The sequence below is a fragment of the Balaenoptera acutorostrata genome, chromosome 5 (assembly GCF_949987535.1).
Source record: "Balaenoptera acutorostrata chromosome 5, mBalAcu1.1, whole genome shotgun sequence".
NCBI classification, from domain to species: Eukaryota; Metazoa; Chordata; class Mammalia; order Artiodactyla; family Balaenopteridae; genus Balaenoptera; species Balaenoptera acutorostrata.
The window spans coordinates 36,787,985-36,806,558 of NC_080068.1; the positions used below are offsets into that span (position 1 = coordinate 36,787,985).

General features: G+C 35.1%; 1 protein-coding gene across 1 annotated transcript; it reads left to right on the forward strand.

Moving 5' to 3' along the window:
- The first annotated feature begins 6,049 nt into the window (after positions 1–6,049).
- Positions 6,050–13,701, forward strand: FGB (fibrinogen beta chain). The gene is made up of 8 exons (XM_007176701.2): positions 6,050–6,169; positions 8,804–8,995; positions 9,465–9,648; positions 10,591–10,818; positions 11,349–11,462; positions 11,810–11,935; positions 12,149–12,434; positions 13,042–13,701. The coding sequence occupies exons 1-8, from the start codon at positions 6,065–6,067 to the stop codon at positions 13,271–13,273; spliced, it is 1,467 nt and encodes a 488-aa protein (XP_007176763.2). The 5' UTR covers positions 6,050–6,064; the 3' UTR covers positions 13,274–13,701.
- The last annotated feature ends 4,873 nt before the right edge of the window (positions 13,702–18,574 follow it).

Genomic DNA, 18,574 nt, shown 5'->3' on the forward strand with positions numbered 1-18,574 from the left:
CTGTAATGGCCTATATGGAAAAAGAATCTTAAAAAGAGTGGTTATATGTATATTTATAACAGATTCACTTTGTTGTACACCTGAAACTAACACAACATTGTGAATCAACTATACTCCAATAAAAAAAAAAAAAAAAAAAAAAAAAAAAATCCCTGTCCTGGCTGACACCTAGAGCTGCCTTATTTGAGCAGTAGGGGTCACTGCTGCTCTTCATAAGCGTAGAAGGATTGTTCCCAAAAGCACACATGGTGAATACTTTATTAATATATATTATTAAGTCTGTTTGGGTGAAACCAATAGTACAAATCTTAAGGAAAATCTCCCTTCATTAGTTAAGCTAATTTTTTTTTTTTACTCACCAATATAGGACATCTATTCTCTTTCAAAAATCAATAGCTTTTATGTATGCAGTTAAAACATATAATGGGGGAAAATCTCATTTATAACAACAATAAATGAAAAGTATGCAAGTCATGTGAAAAAAAGCTTAAGGGACATAAAGAAGAAGATTTGAATCAATGAAAATGCATACCTTATTCTTGGATCAGAAGACTCGAAATTATAAATGTCTGTTATGTCATTAATCTAATCTTGGGCATATTTTACAGAAAATACTGTTAATTTAATTCAAGACATTTTTATTAAATAGTGAAAGGTTTTTTAAATGAATGTTATAAAATACTCCAAATAAAAAGTTTTCATTTTCTACAGAGTTTTACTACTGGTACTATATACTTAATCACTTTTAAGTGCTTTATTGCATTGTGTGAAAATACAGCTTCTGTTTCCAATGTGTGATTTATGCTTTTTTTAAAAACTCAGTTTGATTCCCAAACATTTGATCTTAACTTTCCCTTTGAATTAGTTCAGCAAACCCCAGAAGCTATCTCAGCCATTAATTAACTTACCTTTTAGAGGTATTTTTTTTTAATTTATTTATTTTATTTATTTATTTTTGGCTGCGTTGGGTCTTTGTTTTTTTTGTTGTTGTTTTTGTTTGCTTTTTGTTTTGTTTTGTTTTTTTTTAACATCTTTATTGGGATATAATTGCTTTATAATGGTGTGTTAGTTTCTGCTTTATAACAAAGTGAATCAGCTGTACATATACATATATCCCCATATCTCGTCCCTCCTGCATCTCCCTCCCACCCTCCCTATCCCACCCCTCTAGGTGGTCACAAAGCACCGAGCTGATCTCCCTGTGCTGGCTGCTTCCCACTAGCTATCTTACATTTGTTAGTATATATAAGTCCATGCCACTCTCTCACTTCATCCCAGCTTACCCTTCCCCCTCCCTGTGTCCTCAAGTCCATTCTCTACGTCTGCGTCTTTATTCCTGTCCTGCCCCTATGTTCTTCAGAACATTTTTTTTTAGATTCCATATATATGTGTTAGCATAAGGTATTTATTTTTCTCTTTCTGACTTACTTCACTCTGTATGACAGATTCTAGGTCCATCCATCTCACTACAAATAACTCTATTTTGTTTCCTTTTATGGCTGAGTAATATTCCATTGTATATATGTGCCACATCTTCTTTATCCATTCAAATGTTGATGGACACTTAGGTTGCTTCCATATCCTGGCTATTGTAAATAGAGCTGCAGTGAGCATTGTGGTACATGACTCTTGTTGCTGTGTGCGGGCTTTCTCTAGTTGCGATGAGTGGGGGCTACTCTTCATTGTAGTGTGCAGGCTTCTCATTGCGCTGGCTTTTCTTGTTGCAGAGCATGGGCTCTAGGCGCCCAGGCTTCAGGAATTGTGGCTCGCGGGCTCTAGAGCTCAGGCTCAGTAGTTGTGGTGCACAGGCTTAGTTACTCTGTGGCATGTGGGATCTTCCTGGACCAGGGCTCGAACCCGTGTCCCCTGCATTGGCAGGAAGATTCTTAACCACTGCACCACCAGGGAAGCCCTTACTTACCTTTTAAATAGTAGCCCCCTGCCATTAACTTACCAAAAGATAATGGGGGGGTACTATTTAAAAGGACAATCAGGTGTCTCAGATTTGGCAGAAGAATCAAATGATCAAGTTTGGAAGTTTTGGTGGCTCCTGCTGCTGAAGTTGGTAGGCTTTCTCTCTAGAATGCTGCCATGAATGTGACATCAGGCCAATCAACCTAATTATTTCCTTTGCTTATTTCCTTTGCAAACATAAAACTGGGGGAGAGAAGCTGATAGGGCTAGCTTGGGTAAGGGATCTACCCCTACTCAGTCACCTGTGGCTAGAGGGTCAGGGTATCACAATACTAACAGGACTGCAGGAACCCCACTCCTGCATTTTAGGGGTCATTCCAAGAGAAGGGAGCAGCACTCCAACTGGTGTTGGTCACACCCTTTGTGGTTTTGAGTCTAATGTGACAGAAGCAAAAGAGCATCTCTGTCTTTTCTCTAGCTCCTGTGATTGACATTGGGTTGAAGGAGAAAATGTCCTATTTTTCTACTTATTGCCGTGGTATCAGCTTCCGTAAGAAAAGCAAACTGATATCTACCAAGTCAATAGAAGGAGACTTTCCATAAGAGACAGAGCTAGCCCTACCCTTCTTCCCTGCAATGTGCTTTCCCATTGCAGATGCTAACCAGTTATGGCTGTCACTGTCACATTAGTCTCAGGTTTGCCCATCAAGCTCTGGTCCAAGCTGGCTTCCAACTCTTCAGTATTAATTTCCCCTTGGATAGTGGTTCTCATACTGTGGTTCAGGGTAAGACAAAAAACAAAAAGAAAAAAAACCATACAGAGACTAACAATGATTTAATATGGTTCTCAAAACCTATGCCTTCTTAGACAAAGAGAATCAGTATTTCATTTTATTTATTCAATCATTCACTCATTCTATGTTCACAAACTAGTTCAACAGATATTTGTCAAATACCTATCATGTGGCCGGTGTCTGATATAAACCACACAGTCATTCAAACCACAAGTTTCAAGTCGAAAAGCCTTTTCCTTTCAGGTCATTTTTCCCCTGGAAGGAGGTTAGGGTCCCTAAGTTACTGTTCCCAAAGCCTCACCTTTCCTGGCTCAGCACAGGGTCTTAGGTTCAGCACATATAAGTAGTTTTTATTTTCTGTCTTCCCCTCTAGACACAAAACTTCATGAGTACAGGGCTTTTGTCTATCTTGGTGACCAAAGTATCCTTGGCCTCTAGCACAAAATAGGTGTTCTATAAATATTTGATGAACACAAATTGCCTTGTGTGCTATAACTGGGCCTGACTTGAATTGTAAAAGTATCAACAACAAATGCTTGACAATCAGTGCTGGCAAGTCTGCCCTTCTTGCCAGAGAGCTGCTGGGCAGGACAGATAATTTCTGTTTTTTCTGTCACTGATTTACTGCCCTTGACTTACATAAGGGGATCAGCTAATTTGAAGAACCCTGCACTATTGATCTAAAAACATAACTGAACAAATAGTACTCCCTTTCTCCTCCACCAATGACAACAACATTTTTAAAAATTTAAGTATTTTAGCGAGCAGGATCTCTGTAAATGCATTTCTTCTCTTTGAAAACATGGTAATTTACTTTGTAATATTAGGCACTTTAAAATGTTAGTATAGCTGTATATAACTCTATAAAAAATCTAGCAAGAAGTAGAATTAAAGAAACTCATAGTTATTATTCACTGCATCAACCATGCCTCTCACACAGACATGAATATCCAACCCACACCCACATATTACAGTGAAAATGTAAGTGAAAATAAAGGCTAAGGATGGGAGTGCCCGTCTGAGACACTGTAGTCTCAGGAAAAAGAACTGACCAAAACAACGACAACAGCAAACCAAAAAGGTACAGGTCAATTCTTTATCATGTTTACATTTTGTTGGGCAATATGGTCTAACGGGCACAGAGCATGAACTGTCTGGTCAGACAGACATGGGTCAAGTCCTGCTACCAGTACTTACTACTTGTATGCCTTGAGTACTTTACTTAACCTCTCTGAGTCGCTGTTTCATCATCTGTAAAAGTTAAAGCAGATAAATGATTATCAGAGCTTGGAATCAGAGGCCTGTTTCAATGAAAGCTAGTTCACTCATTCATTCTACGATTTTTTTTATCAAATGCCTACTATGGTCTGTCTTATTCACCAGTGTATCCCCAGCTTCTAGCACACTGCCTGTCACATAGGAGGCCCTCAAGAACTATTTGTGGAATGAATGTTTAGTGTCTGGTGTTATGGAGTGATTTCCAGTGATTTCCTTCCACCTTCCTGGTGAAGATGGCAAGAATGCCTGTCAGAGTAGAAAAAAAGTGCGACTTATAAAGGAACTTTCACGTTAATGTTGCACAAGTTACTATAATATGCTAGAAGAAACAAAAAATTAACAAACTTCTGGGAATTAAATAATGGTTCTATTGCTAGTTGATGTAATGTCAGTGCTTGAAAATGAAGATAATATAATGTTACCGCAAAAGAAAAAAAATTTTTTAGTTGTCTTAACGTTCTCTGTCTTTTTAAATCAGCAAGAACCTGACATCACTAAAATAAAAACCTGCCCGGATGATTAAAATAAACTTTTCCTCAGTTACATTTTGAAGGGAAATATTGCATCTTCTTTTAGTTGACACAGGCATACACACAAATTTGCTTTCTCAGTCAGAGTATGTATTCTTCTAAGAAAAAATAAAACTAAGCTGATCTTAAAGTATAGTATTTACCCAGTACTAATGATTGAGATAAATTTGGAAAAATCCAATCAACTATTTTACTTAATTTAAACTCAACATTTTGCTTCTATAAATCTGAGTTAAAAGGATTTAGGAATGCAACTTATGCTACCCAGAGAAGAAAGAAATTTAGTGTGTTTCGTACCATTATCAAGAGACTGCTTCAAAGCATTGTTTAAAACATATTCTCCTGTTCCAAACCTGGATAACCTGCTATCTTTTTAAGAAAATCACTTAAAAAATTTAACAACAGATGTTTCACTTTGCATACCAAAGAAACCCAGAAAAATGCTATAAAGAGCACACTTGCTGGGATTTTTGTTTTGGCTATGGTTTTGCTATTGATTCTTGTAAGAGTTGTTAATCCTGATTGCAAAAAACAATGAAAAGACGACAAAGATGCATTTGTTAGCTTATAGGAAATTATGAAAGGAAATGGTGTCTGAGCTTCTATTTGAAATAGATATATGAAGGCTTCACTAATGTTAAAATAACATTGTTTTTATAAATATTAATAATATATTATATATATTATATATAAATATATATTTTATATATACTTATATTTATATATAATATATATAATATATTTATATTTATATATATAAAATGTATATATATATATAAATATAATATAAAAATAAAATGTTAGATATGTATCCAATCACCATAATAATGATTTTGATTTAGGAATCTGTAACCTACTAATTATTTTAATAAAGTTTAGAATTATTTAAACATTTTAACATATTAGTAAAGAACAAAATATGGAAAGTGGTCAGAGCAAAAAAAGAAGACTACATTTTCTTTTTCATGTTAGTCTATCATAGCATAAGGCATGAATATTATCGATAATTTTGTTATTCTGATTAATGTCTGAAAGAGAAGATGAACACATGGTAATATTATTCTTTAGTTTAATGGCCTTTTTAAAAACTGAATTACAGGATTACCTCAAAACAGCACTTATGGTAAACCTCTAGTGAGTTCACAATGTTAGTGGGTGCCTTGTAAGTAGGTCGAATTTTTTTGTGCTTGGATTAAAAATATTTTTTTCCTCACACATTCCTTGGGAGCCTGTGTAGCATCCACGTTAATTTACAGGAAATGTGATACACAACTCTTTTAGGAATGTCCCAATTTCCCGTCATATTGTCCGATTAAATGAATTAAGGAACTTCGGTGTTACTAAACTCGGCCAACAGGGAACAGTTGTATGACAAGTAAATAAGTCTTGCTGGGAACATGTTGCTTAAGGGATAAAATGGTTCAGCCAACAAGTGAACCAAAAAATTAAACGTTAACTAAGGAAGGTAATCACTTGGAAAGGCATAGCTAACAGAGGATTCAGGTATATATAGGATTGAAGATCTCTCAGTTAAGTCTATAGCAAAGGATGGTTTCTTGGAACTTCCAAAAATTTAAAACCATGAAACATCTACTACTGCTACTATTGTGTGTTTTTATAGTTAAGGCCCAAGCTATTGATGACTACGATGAGGTGACTTTTAAATATTATTGTATTCTTACTAATATTATTAATATAAAATATAACCAAAACATAATCATATGTGAATATTATAATGAAATTAACATTGATTTTAATTATGAAATTGAATTGTTAATCTCTAAGACCTATTTTATTTAAAGACTGTTGCATAGTATTTCTTATATAAAAACAAAATAATAATTTCTCATTTTCTGGTTTATCACCTTTATTTTCCCAGGAAGAAGATGTCAGATCTAATATAAGATGTGTTTTTCCGATTGTTGCTATCCTGAGTACTATCATTTTCATTGAGTTCTAGCAATATGTTATTACAATTTGAGAACAAATATCTGAAAATTTCCCAGACTATAAAATAATAAAAGAGCAGCATTTTAAAAGAAAAAAGCTGTAGTAGCTAGATGGCTCTTTGGTGAAGGAGGGTAATATAAAGCTCATGAAATTACAGGCTATTTATGAATGAAAATTGTAAACTAAATCTAAAAGCAGAAGAGATCAAGTGTGGTAATAGAAGATTAAAAATTGTTTTTTTCAAATGAGAAATTTATATATTGTTATTATTAGTGGTTATCAAATATATCGCTCCATTTAATTTATTCATTCATAGAACAGTTTTTCCTCAAGTACTATCTTTGCTGATTTACTCCTACTGGTTTGCAGATGTCAAAAATACAAAAATGCATTTAGAGAAATGAATATTTAAAGAATTAAAATTTTATTATCAGATGACTCCTGATCAAATTTCTTCTATATAGCATAGTATCACCATACTAGAAATAAAAGTACACAGTAATACATAAATGAAGTGATTCATTTTGGATCACTTGTTGAATTTGAAGGGAACCTAAGTGTTTTAATTATCAAACTATACATATAAAAAGATAGTTATTTGGTTAATTGAATTAGGTAAGAAAAATGTAAAACATGTGTAAGAGTAAACTTTTATAAAGTACTTGGGTAAGCACTTTTACATTCCTGCTCACCAACTAATCTACACAGAGACAGTTTACTAGTTTAACCTTACAATTGGATTTTCTAGTTTTAGTTATTTCAATAAGTGGTCTTCATAAACTTCATATAATTTCTTTTAAGATGTTTAACATTTTTCATTTACTTTTCTCTAGGAAAGCTAGATCACCAACACTACCTCTTTAATTATATTCTAAAATAAAAAAGAAATATTTTTCTTCTGTTATAATTTGATTTGTAGTAAACAGATGAATCACATTTCATAAAATTCCTGTCTGGCTGGAACCATGTCTTTGACACAAAATATGTATATTTCCTACAAATCTTCATACATTATTATTTTTCTTGCAGTCACACATAACATATACTGTAGTTTAATTTCAGCAGTTAAGCAGGGGAATCTTGATCCAACTTGCCTGGGTTTAAAGCCTAGTGCTCTACCACTAAATGTTAAATATTAGTCTAACTTACTGAATAAATGACAATGAAATTCCAAACAGTCATTCAATGACTTCTAGGCCCACAAAATAGCTAGAGAGCTTAGTCTCTGCAGCAAATCTAATCATTTGTTAATTTGTAATTAAGTCTCAAAAGGTGTAAGTACTGACAAAGGTCATATGATGATAATATAGTTAATCTAAGCCAGCACTTTTGTATTGCATTGCATATTTTCCACTTCACTATCTTTTAATGTAATATTTTTTCAATTAGCAAATAATTTTAATTGCAATGCACATACCTTGAGAATTATTTTAAATATGAGAAAATCATGGTATTTGATAAAGGAAATCAAGTAGAAAATTTCATGAGAATGATTTAACAATTTTGTTGATAGAAGATAAGATTGAAGTTAGTAGTGGAAAAGCCACTTACACTGTAGTATCTGTTATGTGTGATTGCAATAAAAACAATAATAATAACTCAATATGTGCCAGGTATTCTTCTAAGGGTGTCATATGCAATAAGTCATTTAATCCTAACAATCATCTTATATGGCAGATACTTTTATCATCCCTATTTTACAGATGAAGTAACTTGCCAAAGATCTTTATAGCTAGTAAGTGGTGGGGGTCAAGACTTGAAACCAAGCAGTCTGGCTCCAGAATACCTTATTCCTCTTCAAACATGTTAGAGCCAATGGTTGTCTTATTACAAATAAATCCTAAGTAAATTTTGCTTTTAATAAATCTGTATTGCCTCTTAAATATTATTATATAGGAGTTAGCCAAATTAATCATCAATTCATAAAAATTGAAAGTAAAAAAATAATTAACAATAATTACAGGAATTTAGTAATCCAGTGCCTTGAGAACATTTATTCCTCCTGATGGTATAGATTTCTTACTATTTTGTGTGTTCCAATGTATAGGTTTCAGGAATCTGAGGTCATTACCTTTCATTATCTGATACAACATTTTTTAAAGTCTCTTTTTAAAAACTACCCCAGGCACAATAGCTTTTTGCACTGTTTTTCTTTCTACTGTTACTGAAGAAACGTAAGGAACCTATTGATTTACGAACAACAACTAGCTAGTTGATGAACCTTAAGCAAATCCTCAGTCATTTGATAACCAAAGTTATAGAATGAGGGTGTTGGAATAGCTACATCTAAAATCTCCTATAACACTCTACATTTTATTTCTGCCTGGTTCCCTGAAGTTGCATTTGGATGCCCGTGGTCATCGACCCTATGACAAGAAGAGGGAGGAGGCTCCCAGCCTGAGACCCGTCCCCCCTCCCATCAGCGGAGATGGCTATCAGCCTCGTCCAGCCAAAGCAGCTATCCGCCAGAAGAAAGTGGAGAGAAAACCCCCTGATGCTGACGGCTGCCTGCACGCTGACCCAGACCTGGTGGGTGGGCCTCCCGTGCGAAGAAGGCCTGTATTCATCATGTCTTCCTGATGTTGTGTTGACCCACATTACCATCATTTTTATTTTGTTTGTATCTTTTGGATGTAAATACAAAACATAAACTTATTGGGCCTTGGGCTAAGGGTGCTTTTCTAATTTTCTTTGGTCTGGGCCCAAGATTACAAATTAGGACACATGATGTTGCCTCTCCTTTGTACTTTGCCCACTTTGTCTGTTCAGAGGGTAACATTTTCATAGCCTAATTACCTTTGTTCTGTGGTAAGGATTATTTTTAATCTTCAGAGGAATATAATGATGAGTCTAGAATTTCTGGTCTCACATAAAGAAAATCAAATTGCAAGTTTTTATATTGGTGAATGATGTCATTGAATTTTCACTATATGCTATTTTCACAAATATCCATAACCCCAATCCTTCATCTAATGTTGGCTATTTTCTTTGTTTGCAGGGCGTGTTGTGTCCTACAGGATGTCAATTGCAAGATACTTTGGTAAAAGAGGAAAGACCAATCAGAAAGAATGTAGAAGAGTTAATTACTAATATAGAGTCTGTTTCCCAAACCTCTTCTTCCACCTTTCAGTATATAACTCTGCTAAAAAACATGTGGAAAGAGAGGCAGAAGCAAGTAAAAGGTAGATGTCCTTGTGTTTCCTGTTTGATTCTATTATAAAATTGAAACTGTCAGAGTGCCATTAGAATGCACAATTCTGAGGAGATTCATGTTTCTAGATGAGTCCGAGTAGTTCAATATGAGCCTGATTACCCCAAGGTCCTCACTTAGGCATCTTCACCTGCAACTTGTCTGACAAGCACTATGCAACTCTTATTCCCAGTCTGGCATCAGCAAGGATGATTCTCTGTGAAAATTTTCACTGTGAGTCCTTATTTTTAGTCTATAAAAAAACTTGTGACTCCGAAGACAGTATATTCACAGAGTAAAAATTTAGCATTTATAGATTTAACATTTGAGGTTTTGAATATAACTGTGTCCAGGATATACTCAATTGAATTGCAGATAATGATCTTATCCTTTGAATCCTGAGATCTGAACTTTGAGTGCTATTGGCTTGGTGGTTAGGAATCAGCTAGTGAGCCAGCATGGCATAGGTGTTTCAGGGAGTAGCATACCCAAATTTGGACATTTTTCAAAGGAATCATGGCATTTCTCTTGTATATTTCAAGGCTCTGCTGTATTTAAGGTAAGATGAATAAATAAATCAAGTGTGTCTATTCCATAAGATGTTGAACTTCTGAGATGGAAAGCCTAAGTCCTGCTTTCTCCTCTTTTTGTCACCAAAGTAATAGACAACTTATTGTATCTATTATTAGGCATAACTTTTAGCTTAATCTAAGGTAAATTACTATTATAGTAGCTAGACTATATGTTAATTTTTGTATGCCATGGGGCAAATAATTTCCCCTAAGTACAACTACATATCATGACTGCCCGATGTTCATTCGGGGTCTATTAGTTTATTCTCAGAAAATCAGAATCACAATTGTGTGGTTGAATACGTTTAGTTTTTTTATCAAGAGAAAATGCTAACCACTCCTACATAATTTCATTTTTCCAGATAATGAAAATGTAATAAATGAGTACTCCTCACAACTGGAAAAGCACCAGTTATATATAGATGAGACTGTGAACAGTAATATCCCAACTAAACTTCGTGTGCTCCGTTCAATTCTGGAAAATTTGAGAAGCAAAATACAAAAATTAGAATCGGATGTCTCAGCTCAGATGGAATACTGCCGCAGCCCGTGTACTGTCACTTGCAATATTCCTGTGGTGTCTGGCAGAGGTAACTAGTTAAGATACATATTTCTAGTAGGTTCCAGAAGAACTCACACTCTCTAAAAATAAGAGAACTAAAAGAAGTCCAATGGATTTTCCCAACAGATCCTAATGACATCTTAGCACATCATGAAGATATCCCTACCATACCTAATGCATTTGCCAGTTTTTGATGAGTAGGAAGCAGTGTAATGATGGTGGTAGCTCCATGGGTGTAATGTACATGCTTGCTTGAAAAGATGGTGGAATCATGGATAGATGTAGGGATTTCTCCATCACGTGGGTTCTGGAAGTTTATGGATATCACAGGACACAAAAGGTAGAGAAGAGCTTTTACACCCCCTTGGCAGATAGAATTCCTTGAAACCGAGTTTGATTTTTAGTAAAAGGAAGATTAAGTTTCTACAACATATTCTCAAATGTCTAAAATAAAATGTTCTTTAGTATCTATGTAATCAGTTATCTTACAAAATTAGTGACTAAAGACAAGGTAATGATGTTGTAGTCCCTAAATATAATGTTATCTTATGGTTGCAGAATGTGAGGAAATTATCAGGAATGGAGGTGAAACATCTGAAATGTATCTCATTCAGCCTGACAGTTCTATCAAACCATATAGAGTATACTGTGATATGAAAACAGAAAGAGGAGGTAAGTGTTTGATAGCTTTTGACGTATTATGCTGAAATTATTTTGATACCATAAAATGCCAGGAAATAAAACCTAGGTTTAACATAGCTAACAATGAGCCATTTGATTTGGAATTCAATCTGATGTTTTAGAATACCTCTGATTCACAATTTGGGGTAAGATAAGGCACTTGCAGTTTCCAAAGATTTTGCGAGTTTTCCTCTCACATTTATTTCCTTATTATATCTATTTTGGAGCACTAAATATAGATGGGCATGAATTAAATGAACAAGGAATTCAGACATTGCCCTCAAAGCGACATTATTTGTTACTGGTAATGTGTGTTATTTTGTTTCTTTCAACCAAAGGATGGACAGTAATTCAGAACCGTCAAGATGGTAGTGTTGACTTTGGCAGGAAATGGGATCCATATAAGGAAGGATTTGGAAATATTGCAACCAATGCAGATGGGAAAAAATACTGTGGTGTACCAGGTAAAAACTGGGAGTACAAAATAAAATCATTCTTTTTTAGATGGTTTTTTTTTCCATTTAAAAAACATAGTGTTGGTAGTCTGTTTTTAGGAGTTTTAGGAGGTTAAGAAGAATTTACAAAAAGAGTATAAAAGCTAATGATGAGGGGGAAAAGCCAGTTTTTTTTTTTAAAGGTTTTATTTTTGGTGAGATTTTATTTTATTTTTCCTTTAGGTGAGTATTGGCTTGGAAATGACAAAATTAGCCAGCTTACCAGGTTGGGACCCACAAAGCTTTTTATTGAAATGGAGGACTGGAAAGGAGATAAGGTGACAGCACTCTATGAAGGATTCACTGTACAGAGTGAGGCCAACAAATATCAACTCTCAGTGAGCAAATACAAGGGCACAGCTGGCAATGCCCTCATAGAAGGAGCTTCTCAACTGGTGGGAGAAAACCGGACTATGACCATCCACAACAGCATGTTCTTCAGCACATACGACAGAGACAATGACGGCTGGTACGTGCTGGTTCTTCCCTCCTGCTTTTAGCACCGCTGCTAACATTGCTTCTTGGAGTCATTAGTGATCGCTAATGTGATTAGTGACTCTCATTTCTTGGGTACTTCCTGTGTGCCAGCCACTGTGCTAAGCTCTTTCTGGGTCACTCTAAAGCACTCCAGCTATAAGATTGCCATTACTATCCTCATTTTACAAATTAAGATTAGAGAGATTAAGTAATTTACACAAAATCACATAACCATAAAAGATACAACTGGAATTTGAGCACAGTTACTAAGTAGTGCGTACTTAAATAGATTTCCCTATCTCTAAATTGTACTGTGTATATCAAAACCTCCATTTTGTTTTCCAGGGATCTGTAACACTAAGGGATCTGAAAGCTATCATTTCAGGATAAAGTAACAAATATAGATTAATTTGCCACATAAGCCCAGTTCTCTCCCTTTCTTGCTATAGGGCAGAGAAGACCTTTACTGTGTAATTGTGACTTTACATATAGAACCAGAGGGAAGGAATATTGCACACAGCACTTCTCTGTGCGTACTTAGCAAAGAATTAACTTGAGAGCACTGCAGTTCTAATAACCCCAAACGAATTTCCTTTCAGGAAAACTACAGATCCCAAAAAGCAGTGTTCTAAAGAGGATGGTGGTGGATGGTGGTATAATAGATGTCATGCAGCCAATCCAAATGGCAGATACTACTGGGGTGGCCCTTATACCTGGGACATGGCAAAGCACGGCACAGACGATGGAGTGGTGTGGATGAACTGGCAGGGGTCCTGGTACTCGATGAAGAAGATGTCCATGAAGATCAGGCCCTACTTCCCAGAGCAATAGTCCTCCACACATAGATTATTATTCTTCCCTACGTAACAACATTTTTATATATCATGTCATCAGAATTTTTTTTCATACCTTATATCCCTCTAAAGCTATCAAAATGTAGTAAGTGTGACTTTTTGGAAACAGTATTTAGACAAATGACATTTAAAATAGCACATGATTTTCTTTCATATTCATTATTTCTATTGCATACCAAGATGTAACTAAAAGGATGACTGTGGATAGTCAGTGTTCATAATTTCAGTGGATTGTGAAAAGTTTCAAATTAGGAAGAGAAATTTTCTATCCTTGCGGGAAAACTGTGAGGTGAGCTAAAAACCTGTGTTTAAAAGTCCACTTTTAAACCTCTCTTTATTTATGTAATATCTGTCACAGAAAACTCAAAAAGATTTATTCATTAAACTGGTTTCTGTTACAATAAATTAATGTTTTCTTATTTTGTACTCCACATGGCCACTGAGTTAGGCTTTGTGAGAACTGAGGCTTTGTGAACTTGTGAGAAAAGAGAAGCATTCACAACCTCAAGTAGCTGATGAAGTGGCAGTGAACCCCTGAAGGTTCAGCATCTCCCTCTGCACCATGAAAATCCACTGCTCTGCAGGGAACTAGACTTGCGGATCAGAGATCCCAAGAGGACAGTCACGGTCAAGTCTTCACCATTTGTTTTTTGAGGGAAACTGCGAGGGAGGAAGCAGCATTTGTCTGTTGCGCCTGGAAATTCGGCCTATTGGCCTCAACTGGGTTTTTGTTTTTCACATGGTCACACCAGAACTGAAATAGAAGTGAATTTCTCTTCTTTCTACTTCTCCTCGGCAAATGAGTATATCAACTCAACTTTCTTTTACTCTGTATTCTCCATCGCCCTGTGCAACCCTCTGACCCTTAATCCTCCTTCCCTCTTGTAGCATCATTGCCACTGATTTTCATGGAAACATTGTCCTGACACTCATCTTCTTAGGCTTTGCATCGAAGCAAAAGTTATTCATTTCTATCACGGGAATGCCATCACTCCCTTAATTCCTCATCATAGCCAACTTCAACTTTTACCTGGTTTCCCTGCCGTAGGTTCTGTCTCACCTATATTCAATTTGTCTGTTACTCTGCCATCACATATACCGTCCTAAACACAGAAAATTCTGACCAAGTTACTTTCCTGCTTAATGTTAGCTCGTTGTTATCAAGTGTTAAAATCCAGATTTCTTAGCTGGGAGTGAAAATGGTTTGTTACTTGGTCCCAGCACTGTCTCCTGCCCTTGTTCCTCTTCACGATACATCTGCACTCTTGTCACAGTGAATTTTTCACCGTTCCCGGAAAGGTCAGGCCCTTTTATATTGTGCTCCCATTGTAAACAACATCTTTCCTCCAACACCATCTGACAAAATTGCTGTCCATTTCAAGCTTCGCTTTAAATGCAATTTGTCTGTTCTACACACCTTTCTCCTTTGCTGATAATGAGCTCTTCTTCATCTTTGATTCCAGAATCATCTGCCTGTCAGAAAGTCAGATTTTCATAAATTTATAAATATTCTATGACTAAATCCAATGATTATCAAGATCTTGGATAGCCCTTTCTTAGGTAGAAACCATTTTCCAATAAAGGCACACATAGAAACTCAATATGCAAGATACTGGAAAGTAGGAATTTTGCAGCAAGCCTGAGTGTATCAAAAGCCCACGAAATAAAGGATGGGGAGGTGGCAGGGGCCCAATCTAAGGGCAATATCACTCAGATCTTTGCTCAACCCCCTTACGTACCCAGGACTAAGTGAATCCTAGAGTTTAAAGTAAAACCACAGATTAAAACTCACTAAAGTAGATAATCCGATGGTCAATTTCTTAGTTAATGTACAAGTAGCAGAAAAACAGAGACCACACCTGGGTAATATGTAATATCTATTTAGAAAGAAGTAAGCCTTCTTAAGGTATCAGTTGGTAAGAAATGTTACCTATCTGATTTTGCCCATTCAAGCTTCACAATTTCGAATACAATCAAAAGGTAGTGTCCCCTAGTTAGAATATATAAAACAGTATCTAAAAAGGTTAACTCATGACTTTTATGAAGATAATAAAAAGATGAGTTGAAAATTAATAATCCCACACTATGGCATGAGAACTATATTTATTATACAATTAAGACTGAAAGTATGGAACAAACTATAAAGGATATATGTACTTGGGATGTAAATTTCCCATTCCTCTGCATTTAGGAACCAAGGAAAACAAGTAACCAATGTTAACTGAAGCCTTGTTTTTTAAGGTGAAAACACATGGGACAAAAACGTAGATTATCTGGCATACCACGAGCCACAGTAGTTGAACTGACATTTCTGTTCCACCATTACACACACTGATCATCTAAACCTGCAGAGCTTATTTAGAATACAGAGTTCCTGGAGTCAACCCAGGTTTATTACATCAGAGCCTCTACATGGGAAGATCCTAAGAATATATATTTTTAATAAATGTCCCCAAGAGATTCTGATCACCAGCTGGATTTTGGAACGAGTGATTCAGGCTACATTTGCATTCACCTGAGACTCCCATCTTTCTTATCTGGCATTCTTCCCACTCAAGTGGTGACTATGAGGCAATATTTAGAGCAAGAGGTCATCTTTGAAATTACTGTGACTTCATACTGTGACCACTGCCTATCTTTAAAGCTCAACTTGGATTTAGCAGCTAACCACTATTTCTATTCTGGTATCTGTCAGTATCAGCTGATTCTTTAGTTGGACTTTTAGTTTTTCTGAGGTGTAGAAACAAATGAAAGATGCTACCGACCATTTGTACATAGAGCTGAAGCTGTGATCTGAACACCATGCATTCCCCCACTGTGCCATGTGATCTGATGCTCCCTGCTTGATGCTCCCACTGTCACTCAGCTCTGCACCAAGTCACAATGTGTTGGTGCATAATTATGCCTAAACCTAGCAAATGGAATAAGTTCTGTTTATTTTAACATTAATTGTGGTTTTAAATAACGAAAGTAGTACATATTATGTGTAGACGTTTTGGGAAATACAGAGAAATGTAGAACGATGTATAATTTCAGCACTAAGAGGGAAGCAGCTAATATCTCAGTAGATGTTTTTGTTTTTATCTTATGCGTGTTTTAGAACTTGAATATTTCACATTGTGGCATGGAAAATTTTCCATGTTACTTAATATTCTTCTATAATGTTATTTTCTATATGATTTTTAATGGCCATATAATATTGCATTGTGTGCCATGTACTCTTTTTTTAAGCAAGTGTCTCTCATTAGACATTTAGATTTTTCTGACCTAGTCCTAATAAAGACAATACTGCAATTAGCATCCTTATGCATAACTTTTTTGCATATATACATAATCTGTATTATCTATAATATAGGTTTTTATTTATTTCCTTCTAGAATAAATTCCTAGAAGCAGAATTTCTAGAGGAAATAAAAGGTTTTGGCATTCTAAAAGTTTTTAAAATAAATATATTGCCAAATAACTCTCCATAAAGATTGCATTGATTTACCTGTAACACACAGAATTAGAGGTGTTTATATATATTTTTTTCTTCTCCTTCATGAATGCTGAAAGTTATGATTAAAATATTGACAATTGCTTTAATTTTCATATCTTTAATTACTGGTGCAACTAAGGGATTTTAAAATGTTTAATGATCATTTGTGTATCTTGTTTTGAGAGTTCCCTTTCAGGTCCTATCCCCAATTTTCTATTAGGAGAATCATCTTTTATATGAATTCTTAACCATTATTTATGTATGTAGGATAGCAATCAGGAGCCTGATATTACCTATTATTTACTCAAATATTTTATTTCCTAGGTGATTACACTGGGAGAGTCATATGCTTATGCAAATAGTCTTAACTGGTATGAATATTAACCGTTGTACCCTTTCTCTCCTCCCAAACAAGATGTGACCAACAGGTGATATGTTTTTTGGTTTTGTCTTTTGACTGAATTATGTTTATTTCTCCAACTTTTTATTCGAAAAGTTTCAGTCTTACAAAGAAATTGTAAGAATAGTTTAATGAATACCTCTATCCGTTTCACCTAGATTCACCAACTGTTTGCTACATTTGCTTTATCTCTCAAAAGGAGATACTTTTAATGCAGTTTTGCAACAGCCTATGTAGGCATATGACCCTGAGGTCATAGATCTATTGCAGATAGAGCCAAAGGTGGATTTAGCAAATATTTTCCAGAGTGCTCTGTTGCAATCAACATGTAGCCACCTTCAGCAGTGAGCTGATGAAGAGGGAGACCACTGTTTAATAGCTAAGCATTTCTCAGCTCAAGCCTGGCAGGTTACCTTAAATTTTCTTGCCTCTGTGGTTTTGAAGTGTTGCTTTTACAAGGGGAAATGGAAGACAAAATGTCTAACTCTCGTATGAGAATATGAATCTCTTCCTTGGGTGCAAATTCCTCACCATACTACTTACTCCCTTCTATGATGTTTAAGGCCCTGACACCCCCACCCTCAATTAATTAAAAATTTTCTTCATAAATGAGATTTATAAAGTATTTGAGAGTCAATTAAAAAGAAGATATAGGTGAATTAATAAATGCATAAATAAATACATACGATAGCTCCAGAATGGTTTCTATGTAAATTTCATTAGCTACAAGCAATTTGTATAATCTTCACCAAAATCTAAATGTTGCTACTTCTCAAGTTGTTTCAGCAAATAGTAAATGTTGTATTACTTTGTTCAACTATAACAAATAATTAGCTTATGATTTATGCATCCTGCATGTACTTATATTAATATGGTATCATTTTCTTTCAGGCTTTTCTAGACAAGATTTTAGATAAATAATGAACTTGGATGGATGGATCTTGTTTGATCCACCAGTTGCACCCCTAGTGTCGGCTAACTTGGAAATGTATTTTGTTGGTTATAAGGGGAACACATGACAGAGTATAATTAGATCAGTAATACTACTGGGAAAGTAATTAAAATTAAACGCTATTTGTAATATGCTCATGTTTATCTAAACTACAGTATCATTATCCTAGAACTTAGAATAAATTATGTGGGCAAATTAAGTGGTTAGAGCCTGTAAGAACACTGTTGTGAGCTTCATTCCCAGACGTGTTTCTTATCATCACATTATTTAACCTCCCTAAGCTACTATTTTCTCATCAAAAAATCAATTTATAGAATGTCCTCACCTTTATTAAAGGAACTCTAGTAATTATCAATTAAAAATATTCTTATAATATTTTCTGGAAATGTAATACTTTATTCTAAAAGGTTTCCAGACACTAAAAATAAATATGTAAATAGAATACATG

Excerpts from the sequence above, each read along its gene's own strand:
- FGB (XM_007176701.2), top strand. The coding sequence starts at position 6,065 with ATGGTTTCTTGGAACTTCCAAAAATTTAAAACCATGAAACATCTACTA. Across the intron at positions 10,819-11,348 it reads TCCTGTGGTGTCTGGCAGAG|AATGTGAGGAAATTATCAGG; the intron begins GTAACTAGTTAA and ends TTATGGTTGCAG. Across the intron at positions 11,936-12,148 it reads AAAATACTGTGGTGTACCAG|GTGAGTATTGGCTTGGAAAT; the intron begins GTAAAAACTGGG and ends TTTTTCCTTTAG.